Genomic DNA, 24,099 nt, shown 5'->3' on the forward strand with positions numbered 1-24,099 from the left:
GGTCACGAGGAGAGAATCAGTCTCTTCCTCTGCCGATTTGGCTCTCGCCTTCTCCAAAAAGAATGCGACTCAATTACCACCCCATCGACGGGGGGATTGTGCGATAAATCTCTTGGTAGACGCTGCACTTCCCAGGAGTCACGTGTATCCCCTGTCACAGGTGGAGACGGCGGCTATGGAAACATATGTCTCCGAATCCCTGCGTCATGGGTACATTCGGTCCTCCACTTCACCCGCCTCCTCGAGTTACTTTTTTGTGAAGAAGAAGGAGGGAGGTCTGCGCTCGTGGACCTAGGCCTAAATCAGATCATGGTGAGGTACAGTTACCTGCTACCTCTTATCGCCACGGCGATTGAGTCAATGCACGGGGCGCGCTTCTTCACCAAACTAGATCTCAGGAGAGCTTACAACCTGGTGCATATCAGGGAGGGAGACGAGTGGAAGACGGCGTTCAGTACGACCTCAGGGCATTATGAGTGCCTCATCATGCCGTACGGGTTGATGAATGCTCCATCAGTCTTCCAAGCCTTTGTAGACGAGATTTTCAGGGACCTGCACGGGCAGGGTGTAGTGGTGTATATTGATGACCTTCTGATATACTCTGCTACATGGGCCGAGCATGTGTCCCTGGTGCGCATGGTGCTTGGTCGACTGTTGGAGCATGACCTGTACGTCAAGGCTGAGAAACGCCTGTTCTTCCAACAGTCCGTCTCCTTCCTAGGGTACCGCATTTCCACGTCAGGGGTGGAGATGGAGAGTGACCGCATTTCAGACGTGCGTAATTGGCCGACTCCCACCACGGTAAAGGAGGTGCAGCGGTTTCTAGGGTTTGCCAATTACTACCGGAGGTTTATCCGGGGTTTTGGTCAGGTAGCAGCTCCCATTACCTCACTGCTGAAGGGGGGACCGGTACGTTTGCAGTGGTCGGCTGAGGCAGACAGGGCTTTTGGTCACATGAGGGCTCTGTTTACCTCGGCTCCTGTGCTGGCCCATACGGATCCCTCTTTGGCGTTCATAGTGGAGGTGGATGTGTCCGAGGCTGGGATAGGAGCCGTGCTCTCTCAGAGCTCGGGTACGCCACCGAAGCTCCGCCCCGTGCCTTCTTCTCGAAGAAGTTCAGCCCGGCGGAGCGAAATTATGACGTGGGGGATCAGGGGCTGTTGGCTGTCGTCAAGGCTCTGAAGGTGTGGACACATTGGCTTGAGGGGGCTAAACACCCTTTTCTCATCTGGACTGACCACCGCAATCTGGAGTACATCCGGGCAGCGAGGAGACTGAACCCTCGCCAGGAGAGGTGGGCCATGTTTTTCACCCGTTTTGTTTTCTCACTTTCTTACAGACCAGGTTCCCAGAACGTGAAGGCAGACGCACTGTCCCGGCTGTATGACACAGAGGAGCGGCTCATGGATCCCACCCCCATACTCTCGGCCTCCTGCCTGGTGGCACCGGTAGTGTGGGAGCTGGACGCCGTCATTGAGCAGGCGTTACGTGCAGAGCCCGCTCCCCTCCAGTGTCCCGCTGGGCGTCTGTACGTTCCGTCTGCTGTCCGTGATCGGCTGATCTATTGGGCACACACATCACATTCCTCTGGTCATCCAGGCATCGGTCGGACGGTGCACTGTCTGAGTGGGAAGTACTGGTGGCCCACTTTGGCCAAAGACGTGAGGGTTTATGTTTCCTCTTGCTCGGTGTGCGCTCAGTGTAAGGCTCCTAGGCACCTGCCCAGAGGTAAGCTACACCCCTTACCCGTTCCACAACGGCCATGGTCGCACCTGTCGATCGATTTCCTGACCGATCTCCCCCCATCACAGGGAAACACCACGATCCTGGTTGTTGTGGATCGTTTCTCTAAGTCCTGCCATCTCCTTCCTCTGCCCGGTCTCCCTACGGCCCTACAGACTATGGAGGCCTTGTTTACGCATGTCTTCTGGTACTACGGGGTGCCTGAGGATATAGTGTCTGACCGGGGTCCCCAGTTCACTTCGAGGGTCTGGAGGGTGTTCATGGAACGTCTGGGGGTCTCGATCAGCCTTACCTTGGGTTTTCACCCCGAGAGTAACGGGCAGGTGGAGCGAGTTAACCAGGATGTGGGTAGGTTTCTGAGGTCTTATTGCCAGGACCGGCCGGGGGAGTGGGCGGCGTTTGTGCCCTGGGCAAAGATGGCCCAGAACTCGCTCCGCCAGTCCTCCACTAACCTCTCCCCCTTCCAGTGCGTACTGGGGTATCAGCCGGTTCCGGCTCCTTGGCATCAGAGTCAGACCAAGATATCTGCGGTGGACGACTGGTTCCAGCGAGCGGAGGAGACATGGGACGCCGCTCATGTTCACCTTCAGCACGCTGTGCTGCGCCAGAAAGCCAGGGCAGACCGTCACCGCAGTGAGGCCCCGCTGTTCGCACTGGGCGACCGGGTCTGGCTCTCGACCCGAAACCTGCCCCTCCGCCTGCCCTGCCGGAAGCTGGGTCCACGGTTTGTGGGGCCATTTAAAGTCCTGAGGAGACTGAATGAGGTGAGTTACAGGTTACAGCTTCCCCCCGATTACCGTATTAACCCCTCGTTCCATGTCTCTCCTCAGGCCGGTGGTGGCTGGCCCGCTCCATGAGTCTGAGGTGCGGGAGGTTCCTCCGCCCCCTGGACATCGAGGGGGCCCCGGCGTACTCCGTTCGATCCATACTGGATTCGAGGCGTCGGGCGAGGAGCCTTCAGTACCTCGTGGACTGGGAGAGGTACCGTCCGAAGGAGAGATGCTGGGTTCCGGTGGAGGACGTGTTGGACCCTTCAATGCTGCGGGAGTTCCACCGTCTCCGTCCGGATCGCCCTGCTCCTCGCCCTCCGGGTCGTCCTCGAGGCCGGTGTCGGTGTCGCTGCTGGAGCCGCGCGTCGGGGGGGGGGGGGGGGGGGGGGGGTACTGTCACGACTTCCACCGAAGTCGGTTCCTCTCCTTGTTCGGGCGGCGTTCGGCGTCACCGGTCTTCTAGCCATCGTCGATCCACTTTTCATTTTCCATTTGTTTTGTCTTGTTTTCCTACACAACTGGTTCTCATTTCCCTCATTAAGTGTTGTGTATTTAACCCTCTGTTCCCCCCATGTCTTTGTGTGGAATTGTTTGTTGTTTCGTGTATGTACACGCTAGACTGGTTTGCGCTGGGTTATGTCAACCCATCTTGTTTAGTGTTCTTAGTGCCATGTGTTTGTTCGCCAAAATAAAAGGCTCCTTTGGCTACCCAACTTCTGCTCTCCCTTACAGCCAGTTACGCATACCTAACAATTATACAACCTCAACAAGTATTATACAACCAGGATGACATGGTTTCTACCCACTGACCCAGAAAAGGATAGACCAAATCGGCTTCAAGATAACTTTTTATTAAATAATAATTATTGTAAAAATACTAAATTTCCAAATAGTGGAATGTCTTTGACTTTGAAGAAGGTGCCCTCAAAAAAAGGAGCGCTCAGTCAAAATGCAACATTACAACAGCTAAAATATCATGAAATAAACGTGTCAGTCTTGAAAGAGCAATAGAAATTTAAATGACAAACATATATGCATGCACGCACACAAGCGCTCACAAACAATATACAGCAACCTTTTAAAAGCTGAGGGTAGATATACACTACCGGTCAAAAGTTTTAGAACACCTACTCATTCAAGGTTTATTTTTTACTATTTTCTACATTGTAGAATAATAGTGAAGACATCAAAACTATGAAATACATATGGAATCATGTAGTAACCGAAAAAGTGTTAAATCAAAATATATGTTATATTCAAGATTCTTCAAATAGCCACCCTTTGCCTTGATGACAGCTTTACACACTCTTGGCATTCTCTCAACCAGCTTCATGAGGTAGTCATCTGGAATGCATTTCAATTAACAGGTGTGCCTTCCTAAAAGCTCATTTGTGGAATTACTTTCCTTCTTAATGCATTTGAGCCAATCAGTTGTGTTGTGACAAGGTAGGGGGGTACACAGAAGATAGCCCTATTTGGTAAAATACCAAATCCATATTATTGCAAGAACAGCTCAAATAAGCAAAGAGAAATGACAGTCCATCATTACTTTAAGACATGAAGGTCAGTCAATACGGAAAATTTCAAGAACTTTGAAAGTTTCTTCAAGTGCAGTCTCAAAAACCATCAAGCGCGATGATGAAACTGGCTATCATGAGGATCGCCACAGGAATGGAAGACTCACGAGTTACCGCTGTAGCAGAGGACAAGTTCATTAGTTACCAGCCTCAGAAATTGCAGCCCAAATAAATGCCTCACAGAGTTCAAGTAACAGACACATCTCAACATCAAGTGTTCAGAGGGGACTGTGTGAATCAGGCCTTCATGGTCGAATTGCTGCAAAGAAACCACTACTAAAGGATACCAATAATAAGAAGAGACTTGCATGGGCCAAGAAACACGAGCAACGGACATTAGACCAGTGGAAATTTGTCCTTTGGTCTGGAGTCTAAATTGGAGATTTTTGGTTTCAACTGCCATGTCTTTGTGAGACGCGTTGTGGGTGAATGCATGATCTCGCACGTGGATTTTCCACAGTAAAGCATGGAGGAGGAGGTGTTATTGTGTGGGGGTGCTTTGATGGTGACACTGTCTGTGATTTATTTAGAATTCAAGGCACACTTAACCAGTATGTCTACAACAGCATTTTGGAGCGATACGCCATCCCATCTGGTTTGGGCTTAGTGGGAGTATAATTTGTTTTTCAACAGAACAATGACCCAACACACCTCCAGGCTGTGTAAGGGCTATTTTACCAAGAAGGAGCGTGATGGAGTGCTGCATCAGATGACCTGGCCTCCACAATCCCCCGACCTCAACCAAATTGAGATGGTTTAGGATGAGTTGGACCGCAGAGTGAAAGAAAAGCAGCCAACAAGTGCTCAGCATATGTGGGAACTCCTTCAAGACTGTTGGAAAAGCATTCCAGGTGAAGCTGGTTGAGAGAATGCCAAGAGTGTGCAAAGCTGTCATCAAGGCAAAGGGTGGCTATTTGAAGAATCTCAAATCTAAACTATATTTTGATTTGTTTAACACTTTTTTGGTAACTACATGATTCCATTTCTTTACTACATGATTCCATGTGTTATTTCATAGTATGAATGTCTTCACTATTATTCTACAATGTAGAAAATAGTAAAAAAATTAAGAAAAACCCTTGAATGAGTAGGTGTTCTAAAACGTTTGACCAGTAGTGTAGGTGTAACAGAATTGATGTACCACATCTCAAAGTCCTGTATGCAGTCATACACACACACAGATCAATATCTACAAGGCAACTAAGTACTGCTTTAGACATGCGTGCACACACACACACACACACACACACACAACATTCCCTCGTTTGAGCTATTGTAGTTGATCCATCATCTACATAATTCACAATCTTAAGGAACTCTGGTCCTCTCTGTTTTGTGCTTCAGTCTCCAGGTGTTTGTAGACACACAGGTCATATCACACCATGGGATTATAACCCTGGCAAGCGAAGCTAACTTTCTTAACGGACTTGCCAAGTTAAATAAAGGTTACAAAAAAAGAAGAAAAAAACAGTTCTGACCGACAGCGTCGTTGCGTTTTGGTACACTAGAAGTACATTCATTTCCAATGGAACGCAGCATTTGCCTTGCAGCATTGTGTTGCAGAGGCAGTTTCTGTGTTCTGTGTGGTGCAGATGTTGGATAAATCCAACGTATGCATCAAATTGTATGAGTAGACTTGACAGAAATAGTAGCAAAAGGTGAATGAACATTTGTTGCACACATCTCACACATCTTGCACACATTGGATTACATAATGAAAAAAGTTTGACTGCAGAATTTCTTACGCAGCATTGATGCAATGACGCTGTCGGTCTGATCGAGGCATAACACACAGGTAACAGAAATGTTGACATGTTTTTGACATCCAATAGAACAGGTTAGGTGGCGGTTTCAGATTAACTGTGGACAATCATGAAGTTACATTACAGTTACAGCCTCACTAGAGCTGATCATAAAGAGAGTCCTGCAACACACGGGGGACAGGCACGTTTCAACATCACATCCTGTCACAGGACAGGAGTCATTCAACTGCCTCACTGACTGGCTGAGAAACTCATCTAGCGTGTGATGTCACTGAGTCTGAGGTATGTTCTGGTTTTGAGAGAGATGTAAAAGGTGAGACAAGTTTAGTTATCTGCAGGTGGCAAAATTGTTGAAAGGAAAATTAGAGGGAAAGAGAGTGAGAGATCGAGTGCTGTCTAGCTCAAAAGAACTAAGAAAGCTGGTTTTGTGCTTTAAATTCTTGTGCATCCGAGTGGTATGATAGAACATGGGGCAGGCTCAATGCTCCATACAGACCCCATATGAAAAGTGCCAGCCTTTACCTTCCCCACAAACCATTATTATTGCGGAAAAGGTACAGTTATGCAGATAACACTAGGGGCAGGTATGTTAGAAAGGGATTGGGACAGAAAAGAGGATACCCACGTGGCAAAAACCAATTGAATCAATGTTGTTTCCACATCATTTCAACCCCCCAAATCAACGTGATGACTTTGAATTACAGTGGAAAACTAATTGGATTTGCAAAAAGTAATCAATGTAAGGGCATTAAGTCTTTTTTTCAACCACCTATACATTTGTTTTTGTTGATTTCAAGTTGAATTCATGTTAGTTGACAACTCAATCAGATGTAAATCAAAACTAGAAGTTGAACAGACTTCTGTGCCCAGTGGGCATGTACTGTCTGTAAATGGTATGGACAGAAACAGCAGGAATCAGGAAAGAGCATGCTTCACAATGTGTACACTGTCCCTACGGAGGTCTTGAAAGATAATAAGGCGAGGTTGGAATGGGTTCCTCTCCTCTGGGTGGTTCTTGGTCATTCCTGTTTTGTGCTTGGGACGGAGTCAGGGGTGGGGAGGGGTAGCTGGACAGGTCTGGGAGATCTTGGGAAGGTTTTGTGAAGATCTGGTTGTCCCTCCCTGAACCAGGTCACATACAGGTGGTCCCCTCAGGAAGACAATGCAACTGCTTCTCTATGATACACCGCAGATATGCATACCTATACACACAGAGAGAGAGAGATAGAGAGAGAGAGAGAGAGAGAGAGAGAGAGAGAGAGAGAGAGAGAGAGAGAGAGAGAGAGGAAATGAGACATTAACACACATTGGGGAGACACCATAGACACAGCTATGGGGAGAGGTAGATGTTGCCACTGCAGAGACGTTGCCAATACTGCACCTGCTCCTGAGTTTCTGCACCTCCCGGTCCTCTTCCTCCATCAGCTTGGTGATGAAACTCTGCAGCACCGGCATCTCAAACTTAATATACTGTGCCACCTGGTGGGGAGGAGGGAGAAATGCAGTTACAAAAACAGACCTGACCTGGACACAGACCCTCAACTATTATGAAATCACAATACTGTAGTAGTAGTAATAATAACAACAACATAAAGGAGGTCATAAATAGTCATAACAGCTTATGTCAGTTTTTGGCCATTGACTACACTGTCAAGCCAGTGTCAAGCCATTGTTGAGGACAGCTAATTGGCTTGGCTGGCAGCCCCCCAAGCAGCTTAACTTCAGTAAATGATGGTTTTGCTAGTCTAGTGCATAAATAGCCCACTGCAAGTTCTATTGAACTGAGCCCTTTTGTAATCGAAAAGGGGACGGACAGAACATTCCATTCAGAGGATGTGATTTAGTTTAGGGGCACTGAGAAGTAGTGAATGATTTATCAGTTGTATAGTGGGTGGGGAGTAATTTGGCAGTTACACATCAGCAGTCTTACATCATAGGTGACTTCCTCTCCCAGGTCCTGCTCCATCAGGAAGATTCTGCTGACCTGTTCACATGGACCCTGAAGCACACGCAGCACCAGGGGGTAGTCACTGCGCTTCAGCTTCACACGCTCTGAAAGAAAAAACATTGTCAGACCTTTACTGCATTACAACGGGTGTACTTAAGTTATGTTAGAAGATTGCCATGTTTGCCACAGAGCTGCAGCACTCTTGAGCCACACACACACACACACACACACACACACACACGTCTAGGATAAACACAAACTGATTACATGGACCCTGCAAAACAGAGAAAGTGCTTCAGCTTTAAACTCTGTGACAGACACGCAACCACACAACAACACACAAACTCACTCACCCCCGCTGGTGTGTACAAGATACAGTGCAAAGTCATCTGGGCTGTTCTCAATCTTAAACTTGTTAAGTAGCACTCGCAGCACCTGAGGCGTGGTCATACAACTGTTGATCCGCACATTAGTCACTGAACCATACGCTGGAGTAAAGACTGCAGTCTGAAGGGGCGATGGGGGCCGCACAATTATGAGAGGGTGAGAGGATTGAGTGAGAGAGAGAGACAGGATTAGTTTATTTGTGGTAGTATGTTGTCATTGTAGTAGTGTTTAGCTGCAGTATTATAGTGTGTGTGTGTGTGTGTGTGTGTGTGTGTGTGTGTGTGTGTGTGTGTGTGTGTGTGTACCTTGTGATTGTAGAAGTGTCCATTGATGGAGAAGCGGTGTCGTCGTAACCTTCTCTGGTCACTAGGTGACCGGCGCTGGCCCCGTCTCAGAACCCCTGCATCACTCTTCGTCCTCAGCAGCTGGGCGGAGCTCTCATATTCCTCTGTCCAATCAAAGCACAGATATAGGAGAAAGGGGAGGAGTCAGACAATCAAGCTCCTATGAACGTCACAGAATGTTCTAAAAATGTATTGTTGAACAGACATGGCTATCTGATGTTGGATAAATAATTGGGTTTTCCATAATAACAAGTGGAAGGTTTTCAGACTACTCTTCTATAAGACCCACCTTCTTCCTCATCCTCCTTCACAATGCTGTCCTCTGATTGGCTTTCGTGCTCTGTCACTTCTACTGTGGGCGGAATCTGCTGGGTACCTTCATTGCTACTGACATAAGGCAAACATGAATATTCCCATATTTAATTGGCAGACCTTATTTATGACACATTATCTTCTCTTCAAAGTTATACTACATCAGTGTGTAAATGACACAGGCAGAGGAACAGTAAAATATGGTTTCTATGTAATTTGATTGGAGAATATAATGTATGTTCAGAGTAAACTAAAAACCCAGAATAAAGGTCATAATAAAGATATAACAGTATGGCCACAGGACAAACATTCACCAAACCAAACTCTGTAAAATGTCAACCACATGCCCACTGCTACAGACACACTATCCAGGTCAGACAAAATGAAATAAATATGCTTGGCCGTTGATAAGTATGACATTTTAGGATAATCATTAGGTTATAACAATACTTCATTATCAGTAAAGAAATTATTTTTGCACCCCCCTCCCCCCTTTGCCCTCAGAACAGCCTCAATTTGTCAGTTGAGCATGAAAAACACAGCAGCGTTGCAGTTCTTGACACGAACCGGTGCGCCTGGTACCTACTACCATACCCTGCTCAAAGGCACTTAAATCACATACACAATCCATGTTTTAATTGTCTCAAGGCATAAAAATCCTTCTTTAACCCGTCTCCCCCCTTCATATACACTGAAGTGACTTCAATAAAGGATTATAGCTTTCACCTGGTCAGTCTATGCCATGGAAAGAGCAGGTGTTCTTAATGTTTTGTATACTCAGTGTATACTTTTCATACATACTGTACGTAGTACATGTTTCTATATGTTGCCTTCTCTGTGTTGTTGGTATGGTAACCAGAGCTCACTCCCTACCTCTCATTATCCAGGGCACAGCCGGAGTGCCAGGAGGTAGAGGAGGGAGGAGGCCTGATTCGCTCGTGATCGTCCTGCATCTGCAATCTAATAGGTCGACGCAGGCCCCAGGAGATATTCAGCAAACCCTCCACGATCAGCTCCCCTTCCTCCTGTAAAGACAGAGTTACCATGATCAATACACACACACAAAAACACTGACAGTTATTACCCTTTTGGGGCAGGGTGAATTATTGAGTCAGTGAGGGGTAAATTGAACAGCAAAAATTTGAAAGTGACAGAAAAATAACCAAAGAGTGGAGGAAAAGAAAAAGCATACATGCAATAAAGAGGTGAAATAGGAGGGTGCAGCTATTACACCAATTATGACAGTGATTAGCAACAATGGAAAGACTCTCGCTCTTACTCTCATTCACACGCATATAAACGATGGCGCCAGAGGGGAGGGCTGCCGTCTTATCGGCTCTTAACCAACCATGCTATTTTGTTTGTTTTTTTGCGTTGTTCGTAACTTGTTTTGTACATAATGTTGCTGCTACTGTCTATTATGACCGAAAAGAGCTTCTGGACATCAGAACTGCGATTGCTCACCTCAAACTGGACGAAGAGTTCTTCTTCAATGAGTCGGACGGGAGGGACATACTACTACAGACAGCCGACCAGGCCCAGATCCCCGTGATTCACTGGAGAAGGAAACTGAGATTTTGTGGAAAAAGATTTGGGTGCCTTGTGAGGATCAGGCGACGAGTGGCTAATCTACCCTTGCCTTACGACCAGCAAGCTAATGTTCAATCGCTGGAAAATAAATGGGACGAGCTGAAAGCACGTATATCCTACCAAAGGGACATTAAAAACGGTAATATCTTATGTTTCACCGAGTCGTGGCTGAACGACGTCATTAAGAACATTCAGCTGGCGGGTTATACACTCCATTTGGAGGACAGCACAGCAGCCTCCGGTAAGACATGGGGCTGGGGCCTATGCATATATGTGAACAACAGATGGTGCACTATATTTAAGGAAGTCTCAAGGTTTTGCTCGCCTGAGGTAGAGTATCTCATGATAAGCTGTAGACCACACTATCTACCTAGAGAGTTTTCATCTGTATTTTTCGTAGCTGTCTACATACCACCACAGACCGATGCTGGCACTAAAATCACGCTCAATGAGCTGTATACGACCATAAGCAAACAGAAAAACGCTCATCCAGAGGCGGCGCTCCTAGTGGACAAGGACTTTAATTAATGCAGGGAAATTTAAATCAGTTTTACCTAATTTCTGTCAGCATGTTAAATGTGCAACCAGAAGAAAGAAAATTCTAGACCACCTTTACTCCACACACAGAGACACGTACAAAGCAGTCCCTCACCCTCCATTTGGCAAATCTGACCCTAATTCTATCCTCCTGATTCCTGCTTACAAGCTAAAACTCAAGCAGGAAGCACCAGTGACTCGGCCTATAAAAAAGTGGTCAGATGAAGCAGATGCTAAACTACAGAACAGCTTTGCTAGCACAGACTGGAATATGTTCCGGGATTCTTCCGATGGCATTGAGGAGTACACCACATCAGTCGCTTTATCAATAAGTGCATCGAGGACGTCGTCCCCACAGTGAGTGCACGTACATACTCCAACCAGAAGCCATGGATTACAAGCAACATTCGCACTGAGCTAAAGGGTAGAGCTGCTGCTTTCAAGGAGCAGGACTCTAACCCGGAAGCTTATAAGAAAACTCGCTATGCCCTCCGGCGAACCATTAAACAGGCAAAGCGTCAATACAGGACTAAGATCGAATCGTACTACACCGGCTCCGACGCCCGTCGGATGTGGCAGGGCTTGCAAACTATTACAGACTACAAAGGCAAGCACAGCCGAGAGCTGCCCAGTGACACGAGCCTACCAGACGAGCTAAATAACTTCTATGCTCGCTTTGAGGCAAGTAACACTGAAACATGCATGAGAGCACCAGCTGTTCCGGACGACTGTGTGATCACGCTATCCACAGCCGATGTGAGTAAGACTTTCAAACAGGTCAACATTCACAAGGCCGCAGGGCCAGACAGATTACCAGGACGTGTACTCCGAGCATGCGCTGACCAACTGGCAAGTACCTTCACTGACATTTTCAACCTCTCCCTGTCTGAGTCTGTAATACCAACATGTCTCAAGCAGACCAAGAACACTAAGGTAACCTGCTCAAATGACTACCGACCCGTAGCACGCATGTCTGTAGCCATGAAATGCTTTGAAAGGCTGGTCATGGCTCAAATCAACACCATTATCCCAGAAACCCTAGGCCCAATCCAATTTGCATAACACACCAACAGATCCACAGATGATGCAATCTCTGTTGCACTCCACACTGCCGTTTCACACCTGGACAAAAGGAACACCTACAGTTGAAGTCGGAAGTTTACATACAGTTAGGTTGGAGTCATCAAAACTCATTTTTCAATCACTCCACAAATTTCTTGTTAAAAAACTATAGTTTTGGCAAGTCGGTTAGGACATCTACTTTGTGCATGACAAGTCATTTTTCCAACAATTGTTTACAGACAGATTATTTCACTTATAATTCACTGTATCACAATTCCAGTGGGTCAGAACTTCCTGCCATCCAGGACCTCTATACCAGGTGGTGTCAGAGGAAGGCCCTAAAAATTGTCAAAGACTCCAGCCACCCTGGTCATAGACTGTTCTCTCTGCTACCGCACGACAAGCGGTACCGGAGCGCCGAGTCTAGGTCCAAGAGGCTCCTAAATAGCTTCTAACCCCAAGCCATAAGAACGCTGAACAGCTAATCAAATGGCTACCCAGATGATTTGCATTGCCCCCCCACCCCGGAACGCTGCTGCTACTCTCTGTTATTATCTATGTATAGTCCCTTTAATAACTCTACCAACATGTACATATTACCTCAATTATCTCGACATCGGTGCCCCCGCACATTGACTCTACCGGTACCCCTGTATATAGCCCCGCTATTGTTATTTACTGCTGCTCTTTAATTATTAGTTTTTCTTATCTCTTACTTTAAAAAAAAAGTATTTTCTTAAAACTGCATTGTTGGTTAAGGGCTTGTAAGTGAGCATTTCACAAGGTCTACACGTGTTGTATTCGGCGCATGTGACAAATACAATTTTATTTGATTTACACCAACACACACGCGCACTACCGATACCTCTCTGTGTCTCAACTGCAGATTCTGTCCATCATAATAGAGGTTGTAGGTTTTGAGGTGGGACAGGACTGTTGCCCTGAAGACAGAAAGACAACTTTAATGACAACAATCAATTAATTTACACACATTTTATTATTGCATACATCGGTGTGTATGTGTCTGTGTGCATCTGTGGCATATGTCTGTGTGTGCATGCGTATATGCCTTACTTGCTGATGAACTTTTTGTCTCCGATCTGAACCCCGTTCTGAACGTTATCCATTCTCAGTCAGCATGAGAGGAGCTGGAGAGAGAGAGAGAGACAGACAGTGAGAGAGACAGAGAGCGAGAGACAGAGAGAGAGGGCTAGACAGAGACAAAGAGAGATTAGAAATCATATTCAGATGTTTTTATAGGGGGTTGATGGGTACCAGTCTAGGGATGAAGCAGAGAGAGGACATGGGAAAGTAAGGGAGAGAATAGAGGGGAGTGGAATTCAACATGAATGTGGATAGATATTGGAGAACAAGGATGCAATAGAGAGAGAGAGATTGACTCTGATGAGTCTCATGACACCTCATGATCAACCAGAGGCAGCAATTCACCCGAGCATCACCATGGAGACACACCACATTGCCATAGAGACCGGAGGTGGGTGGGGAGGAAGAGTAGGAATATGATTGAAGGAAGAATAAAACATTCAAAAATGATTGGAAGAGAATAAATATATAACTCAGACAGACAGGCAGGTAGGGAAATACAACAATCACTGATTTCACACATCTAGTCTGTCATCAAGTCACTCAACATTGTTAAAAGTGGAACTGACAGCATTTTAGAGACATTAAATATTGTTAAAATCCGTTCATATACACCCCCAGGAAGATTGACACTTTTTAAAACATTTTCTGACAAGCGAGCACTTAGATAATAATTTTCACATTTTCATAAATTATAAGAATGTTTGGGAATTATGTACAGTTGAAGTCATAAGTTTACATACACTTAGGTTGGAGTCATTAAAACTCGTTTTTACAACCATTCCATAAATTTCTTGTTAACAAACTATAGTTTTGGCAAGTCGGTGAGGACATATACTTTGTGCATGACACAAGTCATTTTTCCAACAATTGTTTACAGACAGATTATTTCACTTATAACTCACTGTATCACAATTCCAGTGAGTCAGAAGTTAACATACACTAAGTTGACTGTGCCTTTAAACAGCTTGGAATATTCCAGAAAACCATGTCATGGCTTTAGAAGCTTCTGATAGGCTAATAGACATCATTTGAGTCAATTAGAGGTGTTCCTGTGGATGTGTTTCAAGGCCTACCTTCAAACTCAGTGCCTCTGTGCTTGACATCATGGGAAAATCAAAAGAAATCAGCCAAGACCTCAGAAAAAATGGTTCATCCTTTGGAGCAATTTCCAAACGCCTGAAGGTAACACGTTCATCTGTACAAATAATAGTACGCAAGTATAAACCCCATGGGACCACGCAGCCATCATACCGCTCAGGAAGGAGACGCGTTCTGTCTCCTAGAGATGAACGTACTTTGGTGCGAAAAATGAAAATCAATCCCAGAACAAACAGCAAAGGACCTTGTGAAGATGCTGGAGGAAACATGTACAAAAGTATCTATATCCACAGTAAAACGAGTCCTATATCGACATAACCTGAAAGGCCACTCAGCAAGGAAGAAGCCACTGCTCCAAAACTGCCATAAAAAACCCAGACTACAGTTTGCAACTGCACATGGGGACAAAGATCGTACTTTTTGGACAAATGTCCTCTGGTCTGATGAAGCAGAAATAGAACTGTTTGGCCATAATGACCATCGTTATGTTTGGAGGAAAAAGGGGGAGGCTTGCAAGCCGAAGAACACCATCCCAACCGTGAAGCATTGGGGTGGCAGCATCATGTTGTGGGGGTGCTTTGCTCCAAGAGTGTGCAAAGCTGTCATCAAGGCAAAGGGTGTCTATTTGAAGAATCTCAAATCTAAAATATATTTATTTTGGTTACTACATGATTCCATGTGTATTATTTCATAGTACTGATGTCTTCACTATTATTCTACAATGTAGAAAATAGTCAAAATAAAGAACAACCCTTGAATGAATAGTTCTAAAACTTTTCACTGGTAGTGTAGATGACATTGATTTTAGCTTTGGCAAATTGGCTTAGTCTCGTAGTGAGGACCCTATAAAATGTAGCTAGCTTCATAAACATATTTTGGGGAATTCTGAAATGTATTAGAATAAATTGCCACACCATAAAACTAGCTAGCCAACTCTGGGCAACTGTAGCTCGTTAGCTACCTGACAGGAGTGCTAGTTAGCTATGTTAGCTTGCTAGGCACATTAATAGCTTTAGGCTGGTTGTTGCTCTTTCAGACCCACCAAGGACGTCGCCTCTCTAATCATTACTCTCCCTCGCTTGGTCAAGGGACATTTAAGGTACATTTGGATGTGACAATGTAAAATGTCATTCATGGGCTGAGGGTTTAGGGCCGAGGGCTGTCTACTTTGAATTTGGACTGCAGCCTCTGTCTCTGACTGACTGAAACAGGAACAGTCAGTGTGAGATGGAGCAAGACAGCTGTGCTACACAATCTCTCTCTCTTCCTCTTTTCCTCCTCCTCGCTCCTTCCCCCATCTGTCTAAAACACACACCACACACAGAAAATCCCTAACACACATGGAAAGTTCTGTGGTGACACACACACACACACACACACACACACACACACACACACACACACACACACACACACACACACACACACACACACACACACACACACACACACACACACAGACGTTGGACTTTTAATTTAACATGGCATGCTGCCAGCATACTTCGAGGTTTCCTTCCTGCCAGGCTGAAAGAGAGACAGAAAGAGAGAGAGAGAAAGAGAGTGTGTGTGAGTGAATGAGTGAGTGAGTGAGTGAGTGAGTGAGTGAGTGAGTGAGTGAGTGAGTGAGTGAGTGAGTGAGTGAGTGAGAGGGGGGCAGCAGAGAAGCTTGCGAAGGACAAGAACAGGTGCAAGGCACGCTGTAGTCACATGCGGCACCCTCCATACCAAATCATGTCAGTTGTATTAACACACACATTCAACACCCTCTGACACGCAGGCACACACGTACGCGCAGACGCACACACACAGTGTCTCAGCCTTGTCCTTCTCCTTGGCAGACCTCTTAAATCAAAACTTGCTGTTAATAACAGACACTCTAAACACACAATGTTATGCTATCCAGTACCCATTGTATATTTCCACTTGGCTACTTCCCCCATCCCTGCCGTGAAACATTACTGAAATATCTGCCAATAGCAGATACATCCAACATAAACATTTGTGTGTGTGTGTGTGTATGTGTGTGTGCGTGTATGTAGAAAGCTGCTGTGTGGCTTACCGTACTGAGAGCTGTGTGACCCTGTCAGGCCAGGAAAGAGACAGAGAGATCTGCTACCAGCACTAGTAGTACAAACACACGATATGTTAGTCCTCAGGGTCCAGTTGACCTGAAGCTGGCTCGGCTTGAGCCGGTGAAACTACTCTGTCCTTTCTGTGGAGGAGAGAGAGTGTTCAGCACTAAGCCTGTCTCTTCAGACTTCAGTGGCTGGTTATCCAGGGGAGTTACCCAAGGCCTCAGTCTAAGGCTTCTGTGTGTTTGTTGGGGAGAGGTGACGGAGAGAGCACCAGGGAGAGGAAGGGGCGGTCGAAGGGGCTGGTTTAAAGGAAGTGCTCCCCTTCCGCTAATCTCTTCCTCCTTTAGAGCCTCAGTCACAGCGGAAACTGATGCTGCCGCTCTGACATGAGAGACTTCCTCAATTCAAACTACAGACATGAAATATGATATCTCTCTCCCACATACACATGGACAAATACACCAACACACACACACATATACAGCTTCTCTCTGAAAGGCTCACAAGTAGCTCCATATACAGACAGAAAACTATTGAAAGGTAAGAAGCAACAGACAACACCCACACACACAATCTACCTCACGTGGCCAGCCAATGCCTCACGCACAAACACATTCAATTATCGTGATCATATCAAAAATGTAATACCAATCAACCAACACACCATGCAGCATTATCCATATTTCAGCACCTACACTACATGACCAAAAGTATGTGGACACCTGCTCATCGAATATCTCATTCCAAAATCATGAGCATTAATATGGAGTTGGTCCCCCTTTTGCTGTTATAACAGCCTCCACTATTCTGGGAAGGCTTTCCACTAGATGTTGGAACATTGCTGCGGGGACATGCTTCCATTTAGCAACAACAGCATTAGTGAGGTCGGGCACTGATGTTGGGCGATTAGGCTTGGCTCGCATTTGGCGTTCCAATTCATCCCAAAGGTGTTCGATGGGGTTGAGGTCAGGGCTCTGTGCAGGCCAGTCAAGTTCCTCCAAACCGATCTCGACAAACCATTTCTGTATGGACCTCGCTTTGTGCACAGGGGCATTGTCATGCTGAAACAGGAAAGGGCCTTCCCAAAACTGTTGCCACAAAGTTGGAAGCACAGAATTGTCTAGAATGTAATTGTATGCTGTAGTGTTAAGAATTCCCTTCACTGGAACTAAGAGGCCTAGCCCAAACCATGAAAAACAGCCCCAGACCATTATTCCTCCTACTAAACTTTAGAGTTGGCACTAGGCATTCGGGCAGGTAGCGTTCTCCTGGCATCCACCAAACCCAGATTTGTCCGTCAGACTGCCAGATGGTGATGCGTGATTCAACACTCTAGAGAAGCTTTTCCACTGCTCCAGAGTCCAATGGCAGCGAGCTTTACACCACTCCAGCCGACGCTTGGCATTGCGCATGGTTATCTTAGGCTTGTGTGCGGCTGCTCGGCCATGGAAATCCATTTCATGAAGCACCCGACGAACAGTTCTTGTGCCGATGTTGCTTCTAGAGGCAGTTTGGAACTAGCCATGATTGGCTGAGATAATGGATGGTCTGGACATGCCGAGGGATGAGTTAGGATTGGTCTGCCATGTAGCACGCTTTTGTCTATAACATGAGCTGCTCAATATGTGTAGGTAATCTTTTCAAACGCAGCTTTTTTGAAAGATATCATGAAGAACTGCAAAAGTGTTGCTAACGTTCTCCACTTTCTGGAGGACCGAGTTTTGAAAACAGTGGAATGCCCGGTGGAAGAACAGTATGATAGCTAACGAGATGGAAAAAAATTCTGCCGTTTGATTGCAAATATAAAACACCTGTCTCTGGATTACATCTTCAAACTAAAGGCAGCCATAGCATCCGTGACAAAGGGAGAAGCGTTCATCCATGTATACGGGTAAGAGAGTCTAACTAGCTACATTTTCAGATATAATGTTGAAAAGTTTGTCAGAAAGTCATTTTCATTGCATGTTAAAGCGTACTGTTAGCTAGCTAACTAACGTTAGTGGGCTGTCTCGCTAGCTAACGTTACACATATGATCTGTGTAGTAATATTATTTGTATCTCAGAGCCATTGCTAGTTATTGTCTAATATTAGCTAGCTAGCTAATATTGAACCTAGTTGGTTAGCTTTAGCTACCTGTAGATTCATGCAAGGAAGTAACGTTATGAGTTGGGATTATGGTTCATTGTTTAGCTAGCTAGCTAGCTCCATGTCTAAACAAAAGACTATTCAAGCAACCATTTCACTGTACCGTTTGCACCTTCTCTATTCTGTGCATGTGACAAATACATTGAGATTTTTTTTATATATATCTATAGTGTGTGTTTACCAGAGTCGGTCATGTGAAGAACAACAGGACTTGCACCAAAGTCAAATTAGGATATAACGTTAGGACACTGAGACAGTGTCAAAGTTCTAAAATTATCCGGTAGAATACCCTGCCTTTATTTTGTCACATTCAAAACCATAAGCTATTTTCTGTAATTAGCTCGCCATTAACTTCTAAATTATGATCTTGTTGTGAGTTTATTTTCCTGTAATAATGAATAGAAATTAGCTAAAGTTAAGACATTGTCAGCTACAGTGAGGGAAAAAAGTATTTGATCCCCTGCTGATTTTGTATGTTTGCCCACTGACAAAGAAATTATCAGTCTAAAATTTTAATGGTAGGTTTATTTGAACAGTGAGAGACAGAATAACAACAAAAAAATCCAGAAAAACGCATGTCAAAAATGTTATAAATTGATTTGCATTTTAATGAGGGAAATAAGTATTTGACCCCCCTCAATCAGAAAGATTTCTGGCTCCCAGGTGTCTTTTATACAGGTAACGAGCTGAGATTAGGAGCACACTCTTAAAGGGAGTGCTCCTAATCTCAGTTTGTTACCTGTATAAAAGACACCTGTCCACAGAAGCAATCAATCAATCAGTTTCCAAACTCTCCACCATGGCCAAGACGAAAGAGCTCTCCAAGGATGTCAGGGACAAGATTGTAGACCTACACAAGGCTGGAATGGGCTACAAGACCATCGCCAAGCAGCTTGGTGAGAAGGTGACAACATTTGGTGCGATTATTCGCAAATGGAAGAAACACAAAATAACTGTCAATATCCCTCGGCCTGGGGCTCCATGCAAGATCTCACCTCGTGGAGTTGCAATGATCATGAGAATGGTGAGGAATCAGCCCAGAACTACACGGGAGGATCTTGTCAATGATCTCAAGGCAGATGGGACCATAGTCACCAAGAAAACAGTTGGTAACACATTATGCCGTGAAGGACTGAAATCCTGCAGCGCCCGCAAGGTCCCCCTGCTCAAGAAAGCACATATACATGCCCGTCTGAAGTTTGCCAATGAACATCTGAATGATTCAGAGGACAACTGCGTGAAAGTGTTGTGGTCAGATGAGACCAAAATGGAGCTCTTTGGCATCAACTCAACTCGCCGTGTTTGGAGGAGGAGGACCCCAAGAACACCATACCCACCGTCAAACATGGAGGTGGAAACATTATGCTTTGGGGGTGTTTTTCTGCTAAGGGGACAGGACAAATTCACCGCATCAAAGGGACGATGGACGGGGCCATATACCAGCAGCATACCACCCTGCATCCCACTGCTGGCTTGCTTCTGAAGCTAAGCAGAGTTCGTCCTGGTCAGTCCCTGGATGGGGACCAGATGCTGCTGGAAGTGGTGTTGGAGGGCCAGTAGGAGGCACTCTTTCCTCTGGTCTAAAAAATATCTCAATGCCCCAGGGCAGTGACTGCTCTGTGTAGGGTGCTATCTTTCGGATGGGATGTTAAACGGGTGTCCTGACTCTCTGAGGTCATTAAAGATCCCATTGCACTTATCGTAAGAGTAGGGGTGTTAACTCTGGTGTCCTGGCTAAATTCCTAATCTGGCCCTCATACCATCATGGCGACCTAATCATCCCCAGCTTACAATTGGCTCATTCATCCCCCTCCTTGCCCCTGAAACTATTCCCCAGGTTGTTGCTGTAAATGAGAATGTGTTCTCAGTCAATTTACCTGGTAAAATAATGGTTAAATAAATAAAATCTTGGGTGAGAACCTCCTTCCCTCAGCCAGGGCATTGAAAATGGGTCATGGATGGGTATTCCAGCATGACAATGACCCAAAACACACAGCCAAGGCAACAAAGGTGTGCTCAAGAAGAAGCACATTAAAGTCCTGGAGTGGCCTAGCCAGTCTCCAGACCTTAATCCCATAGAAAATCTGTGGAGGGAGCTGAAGGTTCAAGTTGCCAAATGTCAGCCTTGATGACTTGGAGAAGAGCTGCAAAGAGGAGTGGGACAAAATCCCTCCTGAGATGTGTGCAAGCCTGGTGGCCAACTACAAGAAATGTCTGACCTCTGTGATTGCCAACAAGGGTTTTGCCACTAAGTCATGTTTTGCAGAGGGGTCAAATACTTATTTCCCTCATTAAAATGCAAATCATTTTATAACATTTTTGACATGTGTTTTTCTGGATTTTTTTGTTGTTATTCTGTCTCTCACTGTTCAAATAAACCTACCATTCAAATGATACACTGATCATTTCTTTGTCAGTGGGCAAACGTACAAAATCAGCAGGGGATCAAATACTTTTCCCCCTCACTGTATTTGATATGGTCTTTATTTGAACTGGCTAACTTAACGTTAGAATCAAAACAAAACATTGTTTAGAAAGTTGCTTTTAGTTGCCTGGTTTGCTAGATTGACATATACTAAATTCTATTTTAAACAGATGGGTTTATTGGTGTTAAAATACACCAGTTATGCTATTTTGGACCAGCAGGCTGCTGATGTCATGCAGCCTGTCGTTTTGATGTCGGATGACAATAGAATGTTCATGATGTCACTGTGATAACTGTATACATACATGTGGATAGAAGTAGTATAAACCAGCCTTTAGTCTTGAAATCTTTGGTTGTTTAGTACACTACCGTACTCACTCTGTTTAGCACATGGCCTCATTGAATCCTTAAAGAGATGGGTGGGACTAAGGCTTAAGAGGGTGTGAACAATGCTGAATAGGTGTAGACAAAGAAGAACTCTCCAGTAAGTGTATCAAAACATTCAAGGTCCATTTTCTCAAAAGTGGGGTTACAAGTTATTCAACTTTCAAAGCAGAATTACTTTCCCATTGTTCCTCAACTGTAGTGTATGATATACCATTTACTCGCTCTGAGTCTACTTAAATCCAATGTAAAAATCACCATTTGAAATTTTGCTACACAAGACTGAATCGAGGTGGTTGGTCACATACAGTGCATATTAGGCCATGCCAGGCCTACACACACACACACACCACAATAGGAGACATTAGCCTTAATACCCAGACCGGGGATGGGCGGCTCAGTCCCTGAGAGCCGAATTGTGCTGGGCCAAGCCAATGGTCCCAGTGATAACAGATTACTGGTATGTCGTTTAAGTCTGGGCTGTGGCCCAAGAAACTGCTAGAGGTTTTGATGGGTCAGGGCACGAACATGTGGGAACCCCTCGTCTAGCCTGGCAGTTCCACATTAATTATGATGTAATCTCAGAAACCCAGAACTAAAATCTTGCGTAACAGCATCACCTACTTTATGTTACTGTCAACGAGAGATTAATAATGATGTGGCTACACTCTACTTCTGATCTGTCTCAATTGAGTCTGTCTGCTGCCTGCAAAAAACACATCATGCCTGTTGTTTTGGGGGGGAAACGACTGGCCGTATCTAAAAAGAGAAATTTACCCAGGCTGGCTCGGGCCGCGGCTCTGTGTTCTGTCACTGTGTTTTGTTCTGCATTCCAGCTTGGATGATGGATTTGGGGAGAATGAGCCCTGTTCTGTTCTGGACGGGGGTCCAAAAATAGCCTCCAGCCTTCCTCTCCCTCTGCATTCCCTTGAATCCTCTACTGCCTCATATACAACCACAGCAGCCAAGCCAGTCTCTCTCCCTCCCTACGCCTCCACCCCTAAACCCCAGCAGCCAAGCCAGTCTCTCTCCCTCCCTACGCCTCCACCCCTCAACCCCAGCAGCCAAGCTAGTCTCTCTCCCTCCCTACGCCTCTACCAGAGATGACCTAGTCTAAGCATAGCGCTCTCTCTTCCTCCCTCTTTCCACACAACTCTATTCAATAAGCTTAATAGCCATGGAAAAGAGGTGCAAATATTGGCAAAGCAGAACAGTTTTAGTTCGCTAATACCAGATGTCTTTCTACCCCTTTTCTACCCCCCCTCCCCTCCTCTCTGTCACTCTCTTTCTACAGTGCTAGACTTATTAACTCCTGGTCTATTGCATTCTTCTTGTAACATATCTATTCACATTAATGTTGTAATTTCAATTTGTTTTGCTCTTTATCTAACTTGTTTTCCTCCATCCCTTTCACTTCCTCTCTCATCAGTCTCATCTTCCTGGACTGGCACCCATCCACCTTTATTAAACTCCTGACCATGATTTCCGGACTTCTCTCTCCCTCCCTCCCTCTCTCAATCACAAACACACACACATTTTTTGATCTCTTGCTCTGTGCCTCTGTCCTTGGTGAACTGCTTTATCTTGTGGGATGAATGCAGGTCCAAAGCTCCACTTCCCCCTTCTTCCCTCCTCCCTCTCAACCCCAACTTTGCCTCCGCACTATTGTTCACATTGTCATAGCAACCCTGAAAACATCTGAGGTCTAAGAACCAAATCTATTACAGAGTGCCAAATATTTTGTGTGTGTGTGTATCCCTGCCCTTCAATCTGTCTCTCACCATTGTGGTGAAATGAGATTTTACATGACCTTAGGAAGCATTATATCCTATTAATTAGGAGTCATTAAGGTACAGGCCAATACATTAGGAATTCCCTCACAACTTTGTGTGAAAAATATGACCACATGCTTGAACATCCACAATCTGGTAGGGTAAGTCTCTGGGCACTCCCACAGTAGTGTGTGTGTGTGTGTTGAAAGGAATCTTACATATCTGGTACTTATGTAATCTATCCAGATTCCAGACTGACAGAGAATACTTTATAGACTAGACTGTATAGGAAGAGGCCGAGATGGCTTTCTAACGGTTAACATAATAAAACCCTGAAAAACGTTTATAACAGTGTTATTTGGTACTGTGTGTGGAGGGCGAATAGTGTTGCACTATCAATGGGATAACATGTTTTCACTATAGCCTATGACTGTATCAATTATATCAGATTACTTCGAAAAGGTCTGTTTCGTTGGATCTTGACTAGTCACGCACGCATTCTTGATCGTGCTCTAAAGTGCTCTAAAACTATAGCTGGCGACATTGTAGCCCATTTCTATGCATATACAAATAACAAAGTGCTTGCCTTGTGAGTTTATCGATCGCTACACAGGCATGGCAGACTCATATCGTTTTACATATATCCTACTTACGGACGGAGCTGCTAGACAGTCTGATGATTTCCCGAACCTCTTCAGGCTTTATGTATTGTTAACGAACGATAAACTGGGGTTGGTTCTTCTCTGCCACGTTGGGGGCTCGGGCGGGATATAGTCGTTAACCGTGCGTCGCCCAGTCTGCTCGTTTTCTGCTCGGTTCGCCCTATCCGCGCATCGGAAACAATCGGCGCATACAAGCACTGGGGCTTGCGTGCGTGGCGTGCGCGCGACGAGAGGAGATCCCCATCTGTTGTAGCGGACCTCTGGCACCGAACCCGGTAACCAATCAGTGCGCGACCTGCCGCCCCTTTGTTCGCTCTGACTGCTTGCTCTCGGAATAGGTTAATAGAATAGGAGGGGGAATCCCGAAAACAATGCACCCCCCCCAAAATACATGCAT

The 24,099-nt window shown here is 45.4% G+C and overlaps 1 protein-coding gene across 3 annotated transcripts; it reads right to left on the minus strand.

Moving 5' to 3' along the window:
• Positions 1 to 3,343: 3,343 nt before the first annotated feature.
• LOC106580442 (ras association domain-containing protein 2) lies at positions 3,344 to 23,993 on the minus strand. 3 transcript variants are annotated; one of them, XM_014161507.3, is made up of 11 exons: positions 23,694 to 23,993; positions 16,298 to 16,450; positions 13,108 to 13,181; positions 12,899 to 12,974; positions 9,718 to 9,869; positions 8,822 to 8,919; positions 8,494 to 8,636; positions 8,155 to 8,308; positions 7,784 to 7,905; positions 7,235 to 7,332; positions 3,344 to 7,055 (listed from the first exon to the last, which is right to left on the minus strand). In XM_014161507.3, the coding sequence occupies exons 3-11, from the start codon at positions 13,158 to 13,160 to the stop codon at positions 6,986 to 6,988; spliced, it is 966 nt and encodes a 321-aa protein (XP_014016982.1). In that variant the 5' UTR covers positions 13,161 to 13,181; positions 16,298 to 16,450; positions 23,694 to 23,993; the 3' UTR covers positions 3,344 to 6,985. The 3 variants fall into 3 exon arrangements, with proteins under 3 accessions (XP_014016982.1, XP_014016981.1, XP_045559179.1); XM_014161506.3 differs by lacking the exon at positions 16,298 to 16,450; XM_045703223.2 differs by lacking the exon at positions 23,694 to 23,993 and having other exon boundaries at positions 8,822 to 8,916; positions 16,298 to 18,841.
• Between the last annotated feature and the right edge of the window lie 106 nt (positions 23,994 to 24,099).

This window comes from Salmo salar, chromosome 20 (genome assembly GCF_965601325.2).
Source record: "Salmo salar chromosome 20, fSalSal1, whole genome shotgun sequence".
Lineage (NCBI taxonomy): Eukaryota > Metazoa > Chordata > Actinopteri > Salmoniformes > Salmonidae > Salmo > Salmo salar.